The 19,631-nt window shown below is 37.0% G+C and overlaps 2 protein-coding genes across 3 annotated transcripts; both read left to right on the top strand.

Annotated features, from left to right (window-relative positions):
• Positions 1–3,805: 3,805 nt before the first annotated feature.
• Positions 3,806–7,204, top strand: LOC111368228. The gene is made up of 8 exons (XM_022989477.1): positions 3,806–3,834; positions 3,918–4,017; positions 4,140–4,196; positions 4,994–5,053; positions 5,365–5,706; positions 5,773–5,913; positions 6,218–6,280; positions 6,554–7,204. The coding sequence occupies exons 1-8, from the start codon at positions 3,806–3,808 to the stop codon at positions 7,202–7,204; spliced, it is 1,443 nt and encodes a 480-aa protein (XP_022845245.1).
• Positions 7,205–16,135: 8,931 nt separating this feature from the next.
• LOC111368559 (heat stress transcription factor B-2a-like) lies at positions 16,136–17,311 on the top strand. 2 transcript variants are annotated; one of them, XM_022989873.1, is made up of 2 exons: positions 16,136–16,477; positions 16,746–17,311. In XM_022989873.1, exons 1-2 carry the CDS (start codon positions 16,202–16,204, stop codon positions 17,064–17,066), a joined length of 597 nt encoding a protein of 198 aa, XP_022845641.1. In that variant the 5' UTR covers positions 16,136–16,201; the 3' UTR covers positions 17,067–17,311. The 2 variants fall into 2 exon arrangements, with proteins under 2 accessions (XP_022845641.1, XP_022845640.1); XM_022989872.1 differs by having other exon boundaries at positions 16,140–16,477; positions 16,737–17,311.
• The last annotated feature ends 2,320 nt before the right edge of the window (positions 17,312–19,631 follow it).

Raw genomic sequence — 19,631 nt, 5'->3', positions numbered from 1 at the left:
AACTCTTGAAGAAATGAGTGAACTTCAGCAGGGCTCTCTGTTGCGGAGTTCAATGAAATCTCCATAGTGACAACAGCGAACACCACTGAGTCACTAACAAGTGAGTGCTCAAACTCCGTAGGGCTAATGATATGCAATCCTTTTCGTTCCATACTTTTCTTTATTTCGTGTGAGCTAATAGGTTTTTGGGGGCAGTGCGTTAAGTTGAATCTTCTTTCCATTAGACACGAAAGAGTAGGAATTGAATCGACCATAGATGGTTACATCTAGGTCAAATAACCAAGGTCATCCCAGAATGATGTGCCCGACATCCATTGAAATGATGTCACACCATATATGATCCTTATACTCGAGGAACTGGATAGAGACTAGACAATGCTCTTTGATAGCTATAGAAGAGGTATCAACCCAGGAGACGCTGTACGGTTGAGGGTGATGAACTGGCTTTAACCCAAGACAGGATCCAGTAGCCATCGGCACCGCATTAATACAGCTACCACTATCCACAATAACTTTACAGGCCTTATTATTGATCTTGATATAAGTGTGGAAGATGGCATGACGATGCCAATCATCGACATCCTTAGGTTGGGTAAGAGTGCAACGAACAACACTGACTCTAGGCCAACCAAGAGGTTGTAGTGCGGGTGTCACTATGAGTTCTATACGGTGTCCTAGTCACTAACTCGTAATCTCAAATGAAAGAGTAGGCGTGGTCAAGGCTGGTGATGCCTCTAAGGACGAGCTCACATTTAAGATCATCACTTAGGCCTTGCTTAAACCTACTCAAGGTCATGACCTCATCCTCAACGATCTGACATTTCATTCGAAACTCATCAAACTGAGCAATGTATTCGGTTACAGGTCGATTGCCTTGCATAAGTGCATTCTATTGATCCAGCAACTTACTCCCATAAGATTGAGGTAAATATTTTTCTTGAAGGCGACGCTTCATTTCATCCCAGCTCCCAACCGGGGAGCATGACGCCTCTCCAGGATGTCCTCAACACTTTCCCAAAAGAGTTGATCGGTGCCAGTCAATTTCAGACTGACAAATTGTACCATTCGATCTTCCGGGACCCTATACAAGGCAAATAAGCGATCTACATCTCCAACCCATTGATTGAATACTCTAGGATCTAAATAACCGTCAAATGTAGGGCAACTAACTTAATGTGTCGAAAGAGGCGCCCCTCATGGCGAAGAGGAGATTGTGTACCATGATGGTGATATTCATACTCTCGTCCACGAGCCTGATTTCCATTCCTACGATCATGTCTGGCGTGGTGTTAACCGCCTTGTGGACGATGATAAGGTCTATTAATGGAAGCTTCAAAGTTTTCAGCTTCAGTCAAATATGGGGTTGGATCAAGAGTGTTTAACTTAGCGGCTAGGGCTCTATTCTCCTCACGAGTAGCAGGTACCTCAGTTTGTATAGCCGTTAATTGATTTTGTAATTGTGCCAACTGTCAGGTGAGGGCCTCAATTTGGGACGGATCCATGGCAAGGTTACTAGAACTAGAAGTCGTAACGCGACCACTATGCAAATGCATACAAAGTAACCTTAGCCAATTGAAGTGCACGACTGAGATCAACAAACAACAAGTGCCAACAGGGAAAATAGCAATTTGAATTTTTATTTTTTTATTTAGTATTTTTTTCTTAATTTTTTTTTACCTAAAAATGGGATTACGTAGGTCCCAACTTAGCAAGCTAATAATGCTAATGCCGATAAAATAAAAGGCAAGGGATATCCCGAGGTAAAATGGGAGCTAATTGGTGAATTCCGATCTAGTGGGTTTAAAGGCTACAATTATCATTATAACAGCAGCACAAATAATATAAAATATGCGACTTTAAGATGAAGAACCAATATAAACCAATAATAAAAAGAGATCAAGAACTCCCTGTCGTTTAGTTGCTCGAAATGTTGACAAGTGGGTTCCGAATATTATTGCGTCCTTTCCTTCGCTTCAGGAGGCTTTCCTTCAAAAATCCCTCCAAGTGCAACTGTCAAGCAGCAATGTACTTAATTTGTGGTGATTGTCCCTCTGTTGTGGTGAGAGGTATAAGGCAGAAGTGGTTGTTGACTGTGATATGAGTGGCTATATGAAAGTAGTGACTGGGTCAATTGAGTATGGTGTATGTATGTATTTATGGGTTGACTGCAATATTTGTGCGTAGGAGGAAATAAGTGCTGGTGGCTGTGAGTTGTTCTTCCACGGTGGGTTGTGGTTTGTTTTTGATGTATAATGCTGGGGGAAAGGCGGGGTGGAGAGTGAGAAAATGATGGGTCAATTTGGGCTAGGGGTAAATCAGATTGGACGGGCTTCTACTATGGATGGTTGGGATGTGGGCTGGAAATGGGCTGCTGTCTTGTTGGGAGAAAGAAAATTGGTAATTGATTAATTTGGGCTAATAGTTTATGGTTCAAGTGTTTTGATAAAAGAATGGGTTAGACAAGGCCGGACCTGATGGGAGGCCCAAGAGGCCTGCGCCTCAGGCCCAGATTTTTAAGGGGCCCAAATTTTTTTTTTTACTGTTTATTCTTTTTTTCCCTCACTCAAGAAATAAGAACTTCCAGCCAGTCCGAGAAATCAAAATCTAGGGTGCGAACCCAACTCTAGACATCTCTCAACTCTCATTCTCACAATCTCACTCTCTCTTTAATGCAGAAGCCAAGAAATTTCAGCCCCTTTCTGCAGCTTCTTCCATGTCGCAGTCGCTGGTTGGAATCATACAGACACCTAAGGTCACTATTGTTTTATTTTTGAAATATAAAATTTAAACTAATCTTTAGTGGCAATTATTGAGATTAACTCTTCGATTCCATTCTGTAACTTTCTTGATTTGCCATGAATAATGTTAAGAAGAAAGTTAACCTTGTACAAACACTGACACTGCGGTGTCTAAAACCCTCATACTATTAGCTAGAGAATAAGGGATTGAAATGTGTGTATGGTCTGAACTTGAATCCGATGATTGGGCTGGGTTTTGAAGATATTGCACTGATATTGCCAAGGTCAATTTATTGGCTATCATCTCAAATTTTGTCATAAATTACTGAATTTTGATTTTGATTGTTTCTGTAGTTTTGTTTATTGTTAAAATACACATTCACATTATTTGGGGTTGAGCTTATGTTGGGGGTGTCATTTGAAGTTATGTTTTTAAAGCAGATCTGAATTAATTTCGATTTTATGTTAATTTGGATTAATTTGCTTTATTGTTATAGTTCTATTTGAGGTACATTGCTGAATTGAGATTTTATTCAACAGAAATTTACTTTCCATGTATACTTTTGGAATTTTTTACTGGTTTTTAGTAAGTTATTTTGGTTGATAACTTGAAACCAAATTCATCGGCGTAATGTAGGTTGTAGGTAGGGCTAGATTTTTGCTCACAAGAGTAAGTAAAATTCTATATGTTCTGCATTGAAGAACGTATGTAAAGGAAGCCAAAGATAAGCTTGAATGATTTGAATGTCGTGAAAATGAAATTGGAAATGCCCCTGGATTATGCTGAATTCCTTTTGTCAACAAAGTACTCATGGTGAGGATGTCTAGTTAATTACATTGGATGTCGATTTTTAATAAGTGGCTAAATGTTATGTTTTCAGTCATTTATCTTTAGTTCCTATTGGCTAGATGTGAATGGGTTGTTTCTAGCAACGGAAACACAGAGAAACTGGCATCAAGATTGGTTAAACCATTTGTGGCACATTTGAAGATAGCAAAGGTACAGGTTGCATTAGCTCAGCTGCATAGTTAGTTAAACTTGAATTGGAAGACGTAAAAATTCTGAGATGCGGTTCACGAAGGGAACACTTGAGAGGTATTGCAATTTGCAACTTGTTACAGAATATATTCAAATTATCAAATTTCAAGATAATAGTGAATGGTGATTCTTTTGTTAAGATTTGTGCAATTTGTGGACGCGCCAGAGGTTTTGGAACTGGTTAATACATTGGATGATGAGATGTCCCCACTAGAAGCAGCCCAAAGAATATATTCACAGGTACATATACAAATTCCAAGTCATTGAATATTTCATTTCATTTGTTGCTTTTTCGTTGATTTCACGTTAACATATTTAGTTCTGCAAAACTCTTATAAATGAAAACATTGATTGCTTACTAGTTACTACGATTTAGGGGCCCAAAATTTGAAGTTCGCCTCAGGCCTTGCGGTACACAGGTACGGCATTGGGGCTAGGTTATGGGATGGTTAATTTTGGATGAAATAAATGGGTTAGGGTTTGTTGGAAGCAGCAAGAGAGCAACAATAATGTAAAAAAATATTCTCTCTCTTTTTTTTTTTAAACTGATGAAAGTATTAAAATGGTAGTACTTTTTTTTCCGGATGAACAGTACCCGTGAGCAGTAATGCTCTTTTTTTTTTCAAAGAAAGAAAACTGAAAAAAAATGAAAACTGCTACTCTTACGCTAAATCTTCTTCAATTGTGCTGTTCCAACAATTTTTTTTTTTTTGGGAAGGAAGTAGGAAGAAATTTTTGGATTGTAGATGAGAGATTACCCAAGTTTAAGCTCTGATACCAAATTTAATGTAGCACCAATAGACAAAATTAATGAAGAAAGTGAAAATCAATGAATCAGGAAAAAGAAGAAAATAGGGGAAGGGGAAGAATAACAGGAAAGAGGGGGAATTTCGCCACAAGCCACCAAAATATTATTCATTCATCAACTGAAAAATTACAATGCAAAATAGGTTTAAATAGTAAAGCAAACCCTAACGAGACTGGGCCCGAACCCATACAAGTCCAATTCTCTAAATAAGAGTCATAATAAATAAAGTTTAACTAGAAAATAAAATAAATAAATATCGAATGTCCTCATTAGAGCTTCTGTTAGAGTCATCAATCATCATCCAGGAACATTCGTGTTAGTTTGGGATTTTAGCATAAGTTTGTGGAGGAAAATTTCCAGGAAAAGGGTCTTCTATTTCTTAGATTTCTTAAAAAAGTTCATCTCTAGGCTAAATTACAAGAAAATGGACTAGGCTTGTGTAGCGAGTTTGGTATGGTAGACCAGACGGTACCCAAAGGAAGAAAGCTAAAATTTTGCTAATTGTACCATATAGTCCTGCCTAATAGCACTTTGAAATTGGCTAATACCTTCTTGTTTGGAATTGTGTTATTGTATTAATAACCGTACCATCTCTAAATCTCTCTCTCTCGGATCCTTATAGTGCTAGATATTAGATATTTTACACAATGTACTAACAGCTGGCACCAGCTGTCATTCTGTTATTTATATAGGCAGCTAGGCACTTTGTAGAGACAGTTTTCATTTTCCAGAAATAGAATACATATTTTCCCGCCTTTTCTCTCTTGAATCCCGATCAGTACCAGCAGTTGATGGCCATGTTAAACTCTCATCTGACATCAGCCAAAGCCAACATAGGAACTGATGTGAACCTATCACACACATTAGGTACCTGCTTCTCTGTCTCTAATCATCCTATCCTCCATTCCCCTAGATATTGGATAGTTGACTCCGGTGCTACAAATCATGTATGCTTTGATCTATCTCTCTTCCATACCATAACTCCCATTCCAAATTCATATATCACTCTTCCCAATGGCACTCGCATACATGTCAAATTTTATGGAACAATTCAACTCAATTCGTCTTTGACTTTGCATGATGTTCTTTATGTTCCACAATTCCACTTTAATTTGCTATCTGTAAGTTCATTAACAAGAAATTCTTCCATCCATGTTAGATTTCTCATGAATTGTTGCGTTATCCAGGAAATGCCAACTTCGAAGATGATTGGCAAGGGTAACAAAGTGGCTGATCTTTATGTCATAGACACTGCTCATTTCTCAAATTCTTGTAATTCAATTCCAACTATTACTACCTGTAATTCTTCCTTTACAATGATAAATAATGTATCCTCACAAATTTGGCACAATAGACTTGGTCATTTGTCATTTAAACGATTAGAAATGCTGAAGGACAACTTGTCATTTGATTGTAATAATCATAAAGACATTCATTGTCCCATTTGCCCATTGGCTAAACAAAGACGTCTTTCTTTCGTTTCCAACAACAATTTTTTCTGAGATTGCCTTTGATTTGGTCCATTGTGACACATGGGGCCGCTACCATACACCAACACATGCTGGCTATCGTTATTTTCTGACTTTAGTCGATGATTGTACCAGATTTACATGGTTATTTCTCATGAAACAGAAATCTGATGTTAAATTCATAATTCCCAAATTTTTCTCCCTTATTGAAACACAATTTGGCAAGGTAATAAAAAGGTTTAGGTCTGATAATGCACATGAACTACAATTCATAGATTTCTTCAATTCCAAAGGTGTAATACATCAATTTGCATGTGTTGAGCGACCTGAACAAAACTCAGTAGTTGAAAGAAAGCATCAACACCTCCTTAATGTAGCTAGAGCTCTTTTTTTTCAATCTCATGTCCCTATAAAATTCTGGGGCGAATGTGTTCTTATAGCTATCTATTTGATCAATCGAACTCCTTCACCCTTTTTACATCGGCAATCTCCTTTTTAGCTTCTTTACGGTAAGCCAGTGGATTACACCCACCTCAAAGTTTTTGGTTGCCTATGTTATGCATCCACTTTACCTTCCACTCAAACAAAATTTCATCCCCGTGCTGTGGCATGTATATTTGCTGGTTACATGCCAGGAGTCAAAGGGTACAAACTCTATGATATACAATCTAATTTTTTTTTTGTATTTCGTGATGTGATCTTCCATGAAACATTGTTTCCTTTCCAATCCACACCTCATCCTACTGAGATCACTGACCCTTTTCCAGACTTAGTTTTACCCATACCAGCCTTTGATTTGTCTGTCTCCAATGTGGCTGATCCCACTACTCCAATTGCTAATGATCCTGCCGTAATACATAATCCGACTCCAACACCTGACCATATTCCCAATTTAACTGATTCTACCACAATGCATAATCCAATTATTCGAAGATCTTCAAGGGTCATCAAAACTCCATCTTACCTAAGAGAATACCACTGCAACTTACTTCAACACAAATCTCATCATGCACCTACCACTCCATATCCCCTGACCAATTATATTTCATATACATCCCTTTCATATTCCCATAATGCTTATCTTCTCAACATATCTTTCAACTTTGAACCTCAATTTTATCATCAAGCTATCCACTATCCACATTGGTAAGAAGCTATGGCTAATGAGTTGGATGCTATGGAGTCAAATAAAACATGGTCAATTCAACCTCTTCCTAAAGGAAAACATTCAATTGGATGCAAATGGATTTATAAAGTAAAATACAAGTCTGATGGAAGTATTGAACGTTACAAGGCCCGGCTGGTGGCAAAGGGATATACCCAGCAAGAAGGTTTAGATTTTATTGAAACTTTTTCTCCAGTTGCAAAGTTAGTCACAGTGAAAATGTTGCTTGCCATTGCTGCCAACAAAAATTGGCATCTCTTTCAACTGGATGCTAATAACGATTTTTTAAATGGAGACTTATTTGAAGAGGTATATATGGACCTGCCCTTAGGTTATACCACAGACAGGAAGATTGATACTGAGGGGGAGAAACTTGTATGCCGCTTGCATAAATCAATCTATAGTTTAAAACAGGCCTCACGACAGTGGTTCTCAAAATTCTCCCATGCTCTTGTTCTCCATGGCTTTGCACAATCCAAATCTGATTATTCCCTTTTTACTAAGGGTGCAGGTTCCTCTTTTGTGGCCTTGCTAGTATATGTTGATGATATCGTTATCACGGGTCCTAATTTGGTTATCATTGATGAGTTAAAGAAGTTTCTTCATAGCCAATTTAAACTCAAAGATCTTGGATCTTTAAAGTACTTCCTTGGTTTGGAGATTGCTCGGTCATCTAAGGGTTTGTTTATCTCCCAGCGTCATTACGCATTACAATTGCTTGAAGATTCTAGTTTTCTTGCCTGCAAACCAGCTTCTTTACCTATGGATCCTAAGATTAAACTTAGCTCATTTGAAAGGGAACTACTTCCTAATGCTTCTTCGTACAGACGGTTGGTTGGCCGTTTGTTGTACCTTACTATACTATATCTCGGCCTGAAATCACATTTGCAGTCCACAAACTAAGCCAGTTCATCTCTTCTCCCAGACAGCCACACTTAGATGCATCACAACATCTTCTACAATATTTGAAAGCCTCTTCGAGACAAGGTTTATTTTTCTCGTCCTCTTCTGATTTACAACTTGGAGCCTTTGCAGATGCTGATTGGGGCTCTTGTTTGGACTCTCGAAAATCTATGACTGGGTTTTACATATTCCTCGGTGACTCTATGATCTCTTGGAAAGCTAAGAAATAGATAACTATTTCACGTTCATCCACAGAGGCTAAATACGGGACACTTGCCTCAACAGCCAGTGAGGTGCAAGATAAAGTTACAGATGGATTTCTCAAACTTCTTCCAGTCCGCACTAATCACCAACTAGCTAATGTCTTCACAAAAGCATTACCTGTAGCCTCTTTATTTCCTTTACTTTCCAAGATGGTGGTCCTTGACATTCACCGGCCATCTTGAGGGGGAGTATTAGATATTTTACACAATGTACTAACAGCTGGCACCAGCTGCCATTCTGTTATTTATATAGTCAGCTAGGCACTTTGTAGAGACAGTTTTCATTTTCCAGAAATAGAATACATATTTTCCCGCCTTTTCTCTCTTGATCCAATACTAGAAGTTTGCTTCTTTCGGGATTATTCAAAGGGTAAAGTAGATGATGGTTAGCTACAAGGTTAAAGGTGGTGTGATACCTTATTGGCTTATTCCATAAGATAAATAGACTTGAATTTCTACATTTGACTATAGTTAAATTTAGTTACTTGCAGTTTTCCCAAGATGTGATGGGAGGGTTGGAGTTTGCTTGGAAGCTACTCATAATTTTACTTTCTCCAACTTTAGTTGTTGTATCACATCTCTTTTGAATTGATGAAATCGGACTTTACTATGCTTCTTAAGAAGGTGTCTTATCAAACAATTTTATATTACATTAAAATGCCACATGAAATCTTTGTCAGTGCAGATTCTTTTGAATGAGGAATGTACATATATTTGACGTCTTGTTACAGCTTGCAAAACCATAAATTATATATTTTCACGATGGGGCTTTTTATGTTTTTGTCAAAATTTTCCTCTAGGTAAAACTCTCTTTAAGCCCTGCAAAACTTGACCTGATGTACATAAAAATTTCAATTTATTTATTTATTTATTTTCGAATTGAGTAAAGTCAGTAAACTAATTGGTCATATTAAGAACTAAGTTATGTTAGATATTTTTCATCATTTTGCATGTATTTATTTCTGTTTTGTGAATGATTTGCCGCCCCGACTAGTGTTTGCCACTGCGCAACGGGGATCGACCTGAGAATTTTATTTCAGAAGTCTTTGAATAGGTGCATCTGTTTGTTTTTTGAACAGTCACCTCCAATAGATGTATACAAGGATTTCAAGGGACACACCTATTCAAACGGTTGCCTTAATTTCTATAAATTCTGGGCGAATTCTCGTTTGCAAAATACATTAAACAATTTATTCTTCCTTCTTTCTCTTGGCATCAATCAGTTATTTTTGAATGTCTTCTTGGTTTGATCAAATAGTCACAATTTGAATCAAACGTCTCCATTGTATCCCGAGAGAGATTTTCTATCATACCCGAGTTGTGACTTTGTTGAATAGGGGAGAAACATCTCTTAAAAGATAACGTTTTTTCGTGCCTTGGAGTTCATTAACGTATTCAGATTTTCCTATGTATTTATCAACAGATTTAAGAGATGTCTTCATTTCAAGATCTGACAGTAAATGAATCTGTGGCACCCTCAATTCAAGTCATGAATCAAGATTTGATTCGTCTTGATCGGTTTGATGGACATAACTACACGCGTTGGCAGGAGAATGTTTTATTCTTCTTAACAGCAATCAAACTGTCCTACATTCTGAGTGATGATCTCACGCCTATTCCAGAAGAAAAAGCAGATGATTCAGATGAACGCAAGAAGGAATTACAGGAACAGCGGAAGAAACGGAAGGATGATGATTTTCTGTGCAGAGGCCTTATTCTGAATACACTATCAGATTCTGTTTACAACGCACACAGGACTATCGGAACAGCAAAAGAATTGTGGCTGGCATTGGACAACAAGTATCGTATTGAAGAAGCAAGCAACCGAAAATTCTTGATCGGTAATTACTTTGATTTCAAGATGACGGATAGTAAGTCTGTTTTTACCCAGGTACATGAATTACAACTTATTGTTAGTAATCTTAAGAATGCTGAAATTGTCTTGCCTGATGCATTTCAAGTTGGAGCCATTATTGCAAAATTACCAAGTTCATGGAATGGCTATAAAAAGAAACTCAAACATGATGAAACCAAACATACCCTGAAATCCCTCATGCATCATTTGTGTATTGAGGAAGACTCTCGTAAACGAGAGAATAATGATCAAGCGGCAGAAAAGGCAAACATGGTTCAAGAAAATTATAAGGGTAATAAGAAGCGTAAAAACTCCAGTTCTAAGGAAGATTATGTAGAAACCTCTAAGAAAAAATTCAAGGGGGATTGTTTCTACTGCAAGAAATCTGGTCATATTGCTCGTGAATGCCATCATCGAATAAAAGATGAGAAGACAAAGAACGAAAAAACAAAGAAGGATAAAGTAAATATGACTGATGGAAATCATGATCCAAACCTTGTTGCTATGGTGGAAGAAGCCAACTCAGTCGGATTTGAAGTAGGATGGTGGCTGGATACCGGAGCTACAATTCATGTAAGTAATGACAAATCTCAGTTCAAGACTTACAAAGAATGCACCGATGGAAGAGAAGTAAAAATGGGTAACAATGTTCGTACCAAAGTTGTTGGAATTGGATCGGTTGAACTGAAATTCACTTCGGGAAAGAATTTGACTTTGGCAGAAGTTCTCCATGTGCCTGAAATGACCAAGAGCCTGATTTCTGGGGATCGCCTTAACAAGGCAGGTTTTAAGCTTGTAATTGAGTCTGATAGCCTTATAGTATCTAAGAATAATGTATTTGTCGGAAAAGGTTACTCATGTAATGGTATATTCAAAATGAATCTAATAAACTTTGCTTATACTGTTGATTCTTTACCTTTATGGCATGCTAGATTAGGCCACATAAATTATAAATCCATTAAGAACATGCATAATTTAGGAATTATTCCTAAATGTAAGTTTGATGATGTTAACAAATGTGAAATATGTGTTCAAGGTAAAATAACGTGTAAACCACATAAATCTGTTATACGAACATCTGAATTATTTGGTCTTATACATTTCGATGTGGCTGATCTGCTTAGTAAAGTTTCACGTGGAGGGAACAAGTACTTTGTGACCTTTATAGATGATTTTTCGAAATATGCTTATGTATACTAACTAAAAAGTAAAGATGAAGTTTTAAGCAAATTTCTTATTTATAAAGCAGTAGTGGAAAATCAATTAAACCGAAAAATTAAAGTCCTACGCTCTGATAGAGGAGGTGAATACCAAGTAGCAGAATTAGCAAAATTCTGTGAAACTAATGGTATAGTTCACGAGTTTACTCCACCATATTCGCCAGAATCAAACGGAGTAGCAGAAAGGAAAAACAGGACTTTAGTTGAAATGGTGAATTGCATGCTTATTAGTTCTGGTTTACCTGCTCAATGGTGGGGTGAAGCAATCTTAAGTGCATGTTATACTCTAAATAGGATTCCTATGAAGAAGATTAACAAAACTCCATATGAGTTGTGGTTCAATCGGAAACCTAATATTAGCCATCTCAAGGTGTGGGGATGTCTCGCATATGTGAGAAAACCAAATCCATAGATCACTAAATTAGGAAGTAAAACTTATAAATGTGTATTCATAGGTTATGCAAAAAACAGTACTGCTTATAGGTTTCTGAAGTTAGAATCCTATGATGTTATCGAATCAATTGATGCTGAATTTTTTGAAAATATATACAAGTCTTCAACTATACAAACTAAAAATAATACTACTTCTAGTTCTTCTAAGAGAATTCATGAAGAATCTCTTGATGATACTTCTGTTGAACCACAATCGGAAATAGAACCTAGAAGGACTAAGAGACAAAGGAAAGAAAAATCTTTCGGATCTGAATTTGTGACTTATTTGCTAGAAGGTGATGTAAATAATATTACACATCAGACTAAGCTAATGCTCAATGATGATAGTGATCCTGTCACATATTCAGAAGCTATTTCCTCTCGAGATGCTGTACTTTGGAAAGAAGCAATCAATGATAAAATGAGATCCATTATGTCAAATCAAACATGGAAATTGGTTGATTTACTTCGTGGTTCTAGACCAATAGGTTGTAAATGGATTTTCAAGAGGAAATTAAATGCAGATGGCTCTATAAATAAGTATAAGGCTCGATTAGTAGCTAAAGGTTTTAAACAACGTCATGTCATAGATTTTTTTGATACTTACGCTCCCGTAGCAAGGATATCTTCCATCTGGGTGTTGCTATCTCTTGCTTCAACTCACAATTTAGCTGTCCATCAAATGGATGTAAAAACGGCTTTTCTGAATGGTGATTTGGAGGAAGAAGTATATATGGAGCAACCCGAGGGTTTTGTTTTACCTGGACAAGAAAAGAATGTTTGTAAACTAGTTAAGTCCCTTTATGGTTTAAAACAAGCCCCTATGCAATGGCATGAAAAGTTCAATAAAGTAATGTTGTCTAACGGTTTCAAGGTTAATGAAGTAGATAAATATATCTATTCTACATGTAGAAATGGTACATGTACTCTTATTTGCTTGTATGTAGATGACATGCTTATTTTTGGTCCTAACTTAGAAAGTGTTAAGGAGACCAAACAATTGCTAGAGTCTAACTTCGACATGAAGGATTTAGGCGAAGCAAATGTGATCTTAGGGATTAAAATAATAAGAAAAGATGGATGCATATTGCTAAATCAATCTCATTATATTGAAAATATCCTTAAAAGATATGGTCATATGGGTCATAAACCCGCATCAACTCCGATAGATCCTAGTATTAAGTTAATGAAAAATACTGGTAGATCTTATGACCAACTACAATATGCAAGTGTGATTGGAAGTCTTATGTATACTATGCACTGCAAAGACCAGATATTGCATATGCAGTTGGCATATTGTGTCGATTCACTAGCAATCCAGGAAAAGAACATTGGAATGTGGTTTCAAGAATCCTAAGATACTTGAAAGGAACTATTGATTATGAATTACATTATCGTGGATTTCCCCTTGTACTTGAAGGATACAGCGATGCAAGTTGGAACAACATAGAATCGAATTCTAAATCCACAACAGGTTGGATTTTTACTTTAGGAGGTGCAACTGTTTCTTGGTGTTCTAAGAAACAAACATGCGTCTCAGATTCGACTATGTTGGCAGAATTTATTGCTTTGACTGATGCAAGTAAAGAAGTTGAATGGCTAAGAAATTTGCTAATAGATATCCCATTGTGGGAGAAACCATCTCCAGCTGTGATGATCTATTGTGATAGTAAAGCTACTTTGTATTTGGTAACAAACAAGACTTACAATGGTAAGCAACGACATCTCAGTATTAGACACCAGTCTCTTCGAAGATTACTTAAGCAAGGAGTAATCACCTTTGAATATGTAGAGTCGAAGAATAACCTAGCAGATCCTTTGACAAAAGGATTGGCTAGAGAGATGATTGCGAAAACATCGAAAGGAATGGGATTGAGGTCTATGTAACTTCAGTTAGCTTTAATGGGAACCCTACTTATGTTTTGAAATATAAACAAAGTTCAAAGGGTACAAACAAGTTAAAGTCTAATTTAGACGAGATACTAGAGTATTAGTTCAAACCCATTCATAAAATCTCTAGTGTATATATATTTTGCATGGTTGAGGATGGATTTAATTCCTTAATAAGTTCTATTGAGAGAGAAAGTAACTACCAGAATTACTTTATAAAGAACTTACCTATGTGAGTGAGAAAGTCAGGCCCTTTTCTATGAGATTTAGACCGTCTCTAAAGCACTCATGAAATTCGGGATATACGCAAGGCCATTAATGCGTTGGTATAAAAGATACACTTCTTTTTTATCGGAATAGTATGTGTAATGACTCCGGTTAGTCATGATAGGGTCCTTGGTTCAAGATTCGTTCACCATAGCACCTTGACAAAACTTTGAGTTGTTTACACTAAGTGAAAGTTCAAAGTCAAAAGCTACTTTCATTTATGTACGATTTCCTACGATGATGCCTTTTGTATGTGTTTGCATGAACTACGGTGGCTTGATCCCGTTAAGGGTACGTAGGCAATCAATTTTTGTGATGCGGCCGCTTCATCTTTTCTAAATCAAAATTTTGAAAAATAGGGGGGATATGTTAGATATTTTTCATCATTTTGCATGTATTTATTTCTATTTTGCGAATGATTTGCCGCCCCGACTAGTGTTTGCCGCTGCAACGGGGATCGACTTGAGAATTTTATTTCAAAAGTCTTTGAATAGGTGCATCTGTTCGTTTTTTTAACAGTCACCTCCAATAGATATATGCAAGGATTTCAAGGGACACACATATTCAAACGGTTGCCTCAATTTCTATAAATTCTGGGCGAATTCTCGTTTGCAAAACACATTAAACAATTTATTCTTCCTTTGTTCTCTTGGCATCAGTCAGTTATTTTCGAGTGTCTTCTTGGTTTGATCAAATAGTCACAATTTGAATTAAACGTCTCCATTGTATCCTGAGAGAGATTTTCTATCATACCCCAATTGTGACTTTGTTGAATAGGGGAGAAACATCTCTTAAAAGATAACATTTTTTCGTGCTTTGGAATTTATTAACGTATTAAGATTTCCCTACATTTTTATCAACAAGTTATATATTTTTCTTCTCAGCAATCCATGGACTCGTAGCTAACACAAATTCCAAGAACAAAAGAATGGCATTCGACCAATACTTTTCGCAGAAATGGAGTTCCATTCCCATTGCAGGAGATGACTCTGAAAAGATTTCAGCCGGCTTCGATTGTAATATATGTTTAGAATTTCGATTTTCCTATTCTGCAGTTTTCTTTTGTGCCTTCTCCTATCCTAGATTTATTAGAGTTTCTGCCACCTTCTTCTGTAGGAGCTTGTACAAATTTATACATTATTTGTGGTAGTGATCGATCAATAATAAAAAAATTGATGATTAATTTAAGCCTCTAGTCAAATAGAGTTTGCTACCAACTCCAGTATAATTCTCTCCTCATAACAAAATTTATGTGTACAGTCTTCATAGGGAGGCGATGAAAACCTTCAAAACATTTAAAAATACATTATTCAATATTCGAATGCTCAGGAATATTGTCTTTTATAGTATTTGTCAAATATTTTGAACAACCATTATCACGTTATACGACCTCAATAATGCACATTAGAATTAAGTTATATGTGCATTATAGGTTACATCTTAGTTGACATTCCTCCTTATATGTCAAAATTTGGACATTGATATGATAGGAGTATTGTAGAAATCAATGACTTCAATGGATGCTATGTGAAGAGTATCAAACTTAATATACATGTAGTTTGATGGATGCACGTTATTAGTTACGTCATATTCTCTCCAAATCAAGTCGAACTCTGTCGCTCGCCCTTGCATGTTTGCAGTGTCCCAAGGAACAAAAATATTTTCTGTATCGTAATGACATATTTGGTAAGACGAACATATAGAAGCGAAAAAGAAAAACAAAAACAAAAACAAAAAAAAATTATTTAGTTATATCATCTTATCTAATATTAAGCAACGAACAAATCCTAATTGTTTATGCTCTGTCACCTAGTTGGCATGTAATATTGACCCTCAATTTACTCTTAACAGCATGATAAATTAGAGAGTACCGAACAATACAAAAATAAAAAAATCGTTCAATATTTCCCAACAAACATGACTTTGAAAGCTTTAGAAAATATACACCATTGGAATATTCTCCTCTTAAGATATTTTGGCCCAAGACAAAAGGTAGAGCATGCACCAGAATGACCTCTTAAAGGTGGATAAAAGAAAGATACAAGCCAACTTTGACATGTGCTAGTAGTTTCTAAGAAAATATAGTATATATAAATAAAGGAAATGAAACTAGGCTTTTCTCTGAGGGGTGCTCTGTACAAATTAATCAAGCATGGCTCCCACAACAGGTTCAATGCTTGAAAGGGGGATGAGCCTGAAAATTGGGCAGTCTCCCCGGAGTAAGTGCCCACCTCCATTTCTATCCAAAACGTATGATATTTTGGAGGAGGAAGAAGAAGCTATAGCAAATGGGCAAAGGATTGTTTCATGGAATTCTGAGGGCAATGGTTTTATTGTATGGAATACTGCTGAGTTTTCTGAGGTTATGTTGCCCAGATATTTCAAGCATAATAACTTTTCGAGCTTCATTCGACAGCTAAATACCTATGTAAGTCTTGCTTTCCTAAATCTCGATTTTTCTTGATGTATCATATGTGCATGCGTAAGTTGGCCGGAAGAATGAGTCTTTTTCATCTAGGACCTTCTAAGGGCAGCGAGAGGGAAAATCTAGAGTGTGTTAAAGATAATGAAACAAATAATATACTTCGTGTAACTTATACCAATCAGGAACTCTGTGTCCAAGCTATTATATCATATGCATATCAAAATGATTTTATATCTTTAACACGGGGTTAGGTCTGAACTAGGGATTCAAGAAAACAGCGTCAAAACGATGGGAATTTCAGCACGAGAAGTTCCAGAGAGGGTATAGGCATCTGCTTCGGGAGATTACTCGAAAGAAATGTGAGCCAAGCGCCTTTCCTGCATATCTTAAAGCCTCCGAAGAACACAAATCAACAACCTTGGATGGAAATGCTCGGTTGCTAATGGAGGAGAACAAGAACCTGAGAAGAGAGAGATTGGAACTGCAAATGCAGCTTGCTCATTTCAAGACACTGGAAGTTAAGTTATTGGAATGCCTTTCTCAGTGCATAAGCAGCCATGGTCACCAAAGCAAAGTTCCCAGGCCATGTTAGAAATAGGAGGGAGGGAGGTACGAAGTCGAGTTCAGTCTAATCCACAACATGCCCTGATTAAGATAATTCTAATTAAGTTTTTGACATGCCTATGGTTGGGGTCCTCTTTCTTTCATGATTCCCGTTTCTTTTATAAATTTGATTTCTCAAGACAGAACAAAGCAGCAACCGGAATTTCATGATTTCACTGTTCTTAAATCTTAATGTATGATAATACTGTTGTTATGCAGAATTTTCCGGATCAACGACAGAAAATTCCAGTTACCACTTTTTCTGAAAAAAACAAGGCCGTTCCATCAAATTCTGTCAAAAGTTTAGACTTTAGAACAATGCATTCAGTCAAAGATGACGAAAAAGCAAACATTTATCCTTAGAGATGGTATAAAAGTCTATTTTTTTTTTTATTTGACTGAAATAATAAGTGCTGAAAAGTTGAGAAAGATGAGGGGCCCAGAGTTTTAAATTTATTCTACTGTTGACATTGTGCTTTGAAAGACTGATAACAATGCAAAACATTCACCAAAATGTGATTCTACTTAAGAGTGGTATCTAGTGTCAAGAACGACAAAATTAAATGACAGGTTCAAACTTAATTCATTTGAAACTGCTTGATAAAGATTCCAAAGCTAAATACAACAACCCACCTATCCACAGAAAAAGAAATTTGAGTTGAGAAATTTAAATTGTGCTCTGAAGATGTTGAAATTATTACATGAGGAGAGAAAATCCAGGGTTTTTATTCTCCTTCAACAACAGTGGCGTCTGTCCCATTTGCTGCACTACCAGTCCGGGGAATGCTGGAAAGTTTCGTAAACAGGTCCACTTGAAAAATGACAGCCCCAGTGTTTCCTTCATCAACCTCTCGTGCAGTTGCTCTTACCTTGTGAAGTGGATGATCAAAACAAATCAGCTCACTACCGCTTGTTTCAAATGCAGCCTGCAAAATTTGGCGACTTTGTCTCACTAAATTTAGATTTAACTACGTAGGTACGTTTTAAATCTTCTTATCTATCCCATGGACCATAGGTTTGGACAGTCGAATACACACTGGCACTGCTAATTTTTACATAGTACAAAGGGGCTAATCTGGAGGGAAGGGCGTTCAGCATTTTCCACAAGCAGCTAAGATGTTATTGGGATCATCAGAGCAAACTAAGGACCCTACCGCAGCAGTTCCACAGTGGAATTGCATACTTCCATCACGATCCTGCCAAAGTTTACAATAAACGAAAAAGTTACGAACTTGCACTACAAGAAAATATGTGCAAGTTTTCTCGGAACGATTGAACACCACCATAGAGCACAAAAAAGAGTGTTGGATGAGATGATGTTGATCAGAGTAGCAAATGCCGTGTTCAAATTTGCTGTCATTCATTTATGAAACAATTCAAAGATAATCTTATCAATACGTGTTTAGACGAGGTGGTTCAATAGTGAAAGAGTCAACTCACCCTGGCTAGGAGGAAGAAAGAAGCTTTTGAATAAAAAATAAATAAAAGCAAATCTCCCTTAAATTCTTTGATAACTTGATCAGGAGGATATGGTGCTCGATCTCTTAACATTTTATAAACCTTGAAGATTATCATGGCTTCCGTTGCCTGTCTTGAAAGGCCGTAATATCGTTTGAGAGAACAGTCCGATTTCCTGGCAAAGGATGCCCTCTCGGAAAGGCCCCCGGCCCCTTCCTATCGAAGTTCTGAACTCTGAAGGCAGTCTTTTCCGCATTCGCAGGGTTCATCTTGATTCAAGTATTATCCAACAACCCAGAGAATATCTTCCATAACCACGATAGACCTAATGATCGCCCAATCGATAAAACCTCAAAACATTTCCAAGTCAATTGTTAGAAAGCTTGTAGAATAATGTAATCCATAACCTTGGATACACTGGATTTTGATCTTTATGAGAAAAAACCAAGAAGTTTCCATTTCGAAAGTCGTAAAATGTTGAATCTGACCTCCATAAACGGAATATTTCTGTAATTTCTTGGCGAGTACTCTTTGAGCCAGAGCTACCTCCAAGAGGGAGAGACAGTTCTTGCGGTGGTTTACTAATGGATTTCTCAAAAAGGCTAATATTTTGAAGCAGAAATCTGGAACTGTAGGTTACTGCCCAAATAAAGCAAGATAACGGGGTGAAAAAGTTCTGCAAGATTGAAATTGTCATAATCTACCAGAGACTGCAATGGTAATCGTTCTTGCTCTTTTCAAGAAATAAACACGGATAGATTTGGATTCTTTCATGCAGCTGACAGAATGAAAACCAATCGCTATTATCTTTCCAATTTCCTTTTGATGCAGATTCCTCCCTTTTTTTGGAGCGTAGAATTATGCTTCATTACTGTTGCAACGAATTGATCATATGGAGAAAAGGTATTACCAGCATGCAGATGTCAAAAGACATCGTGATATGGCAAGCTGTCCACCGCAGTGAGGCGACAGCATTTCACAGATGAGTTGTTTGTCTAAACCGTGGCTATCGCCTCAGGCTGTGCTGGTCCATGGCAGCCTCGTCTCCATTCCACATCAGATGGAGACACATCCAAACCCCACACTAGTCTTGCCA

This window comes from Olea europaea, chromosome 19, assembly GCF_002742605.1.
Source record: "Olea europaea var. sylvestris chromosome 19, O_europaea_v1, whole genome shotgun sequence".
NCBI classification, from domain to species: Eukaryota; Viridiplantae; Streptophyta; class Magnoliopsida; order Lamiales; family Oleaceae; genus Olea; species Olea europaea.
Note: the sequence above shows the minus strand (reverse complement) of the source record. Positions and strands in the feature narration are given on the sequence as shown.

Coding starts and splice junctions, on each gene's coding strand:
- LOC111368228 (XM_022989477.1), top strand. CDS start 3,806: ATGCGGTTCACGAAGGGAACACTTGAGAG. Junction 5,054..5,364: donor TTGGTATGGTAGACCAGACG/GTACCCAAAGGA, acceptor AATCCCGATCAG/TACCAGCAGTTGATGGCCAT. Junction 5,707..5,772: donor TCCACTTTAATTTGCTATCT/GTAAGTTCATTA, acceptor TGCGTTATCCAG/GAAATGCCAACTTCGAAGAT.
- LOC111368559 (XM_022989872.1), top strand. CDS start 16,202: ATGGCTCCCACAACAGGTTCAATGCTTGAAAGGGGGATGAGCCTGAAA. Junction 16,478..16,736: donor TTCGACAGCTAAATACCTAT/GTAAGTCTTGCT, acceptor GGTCTGAACTAG/GGATTCAAGAAAACAGCGTC.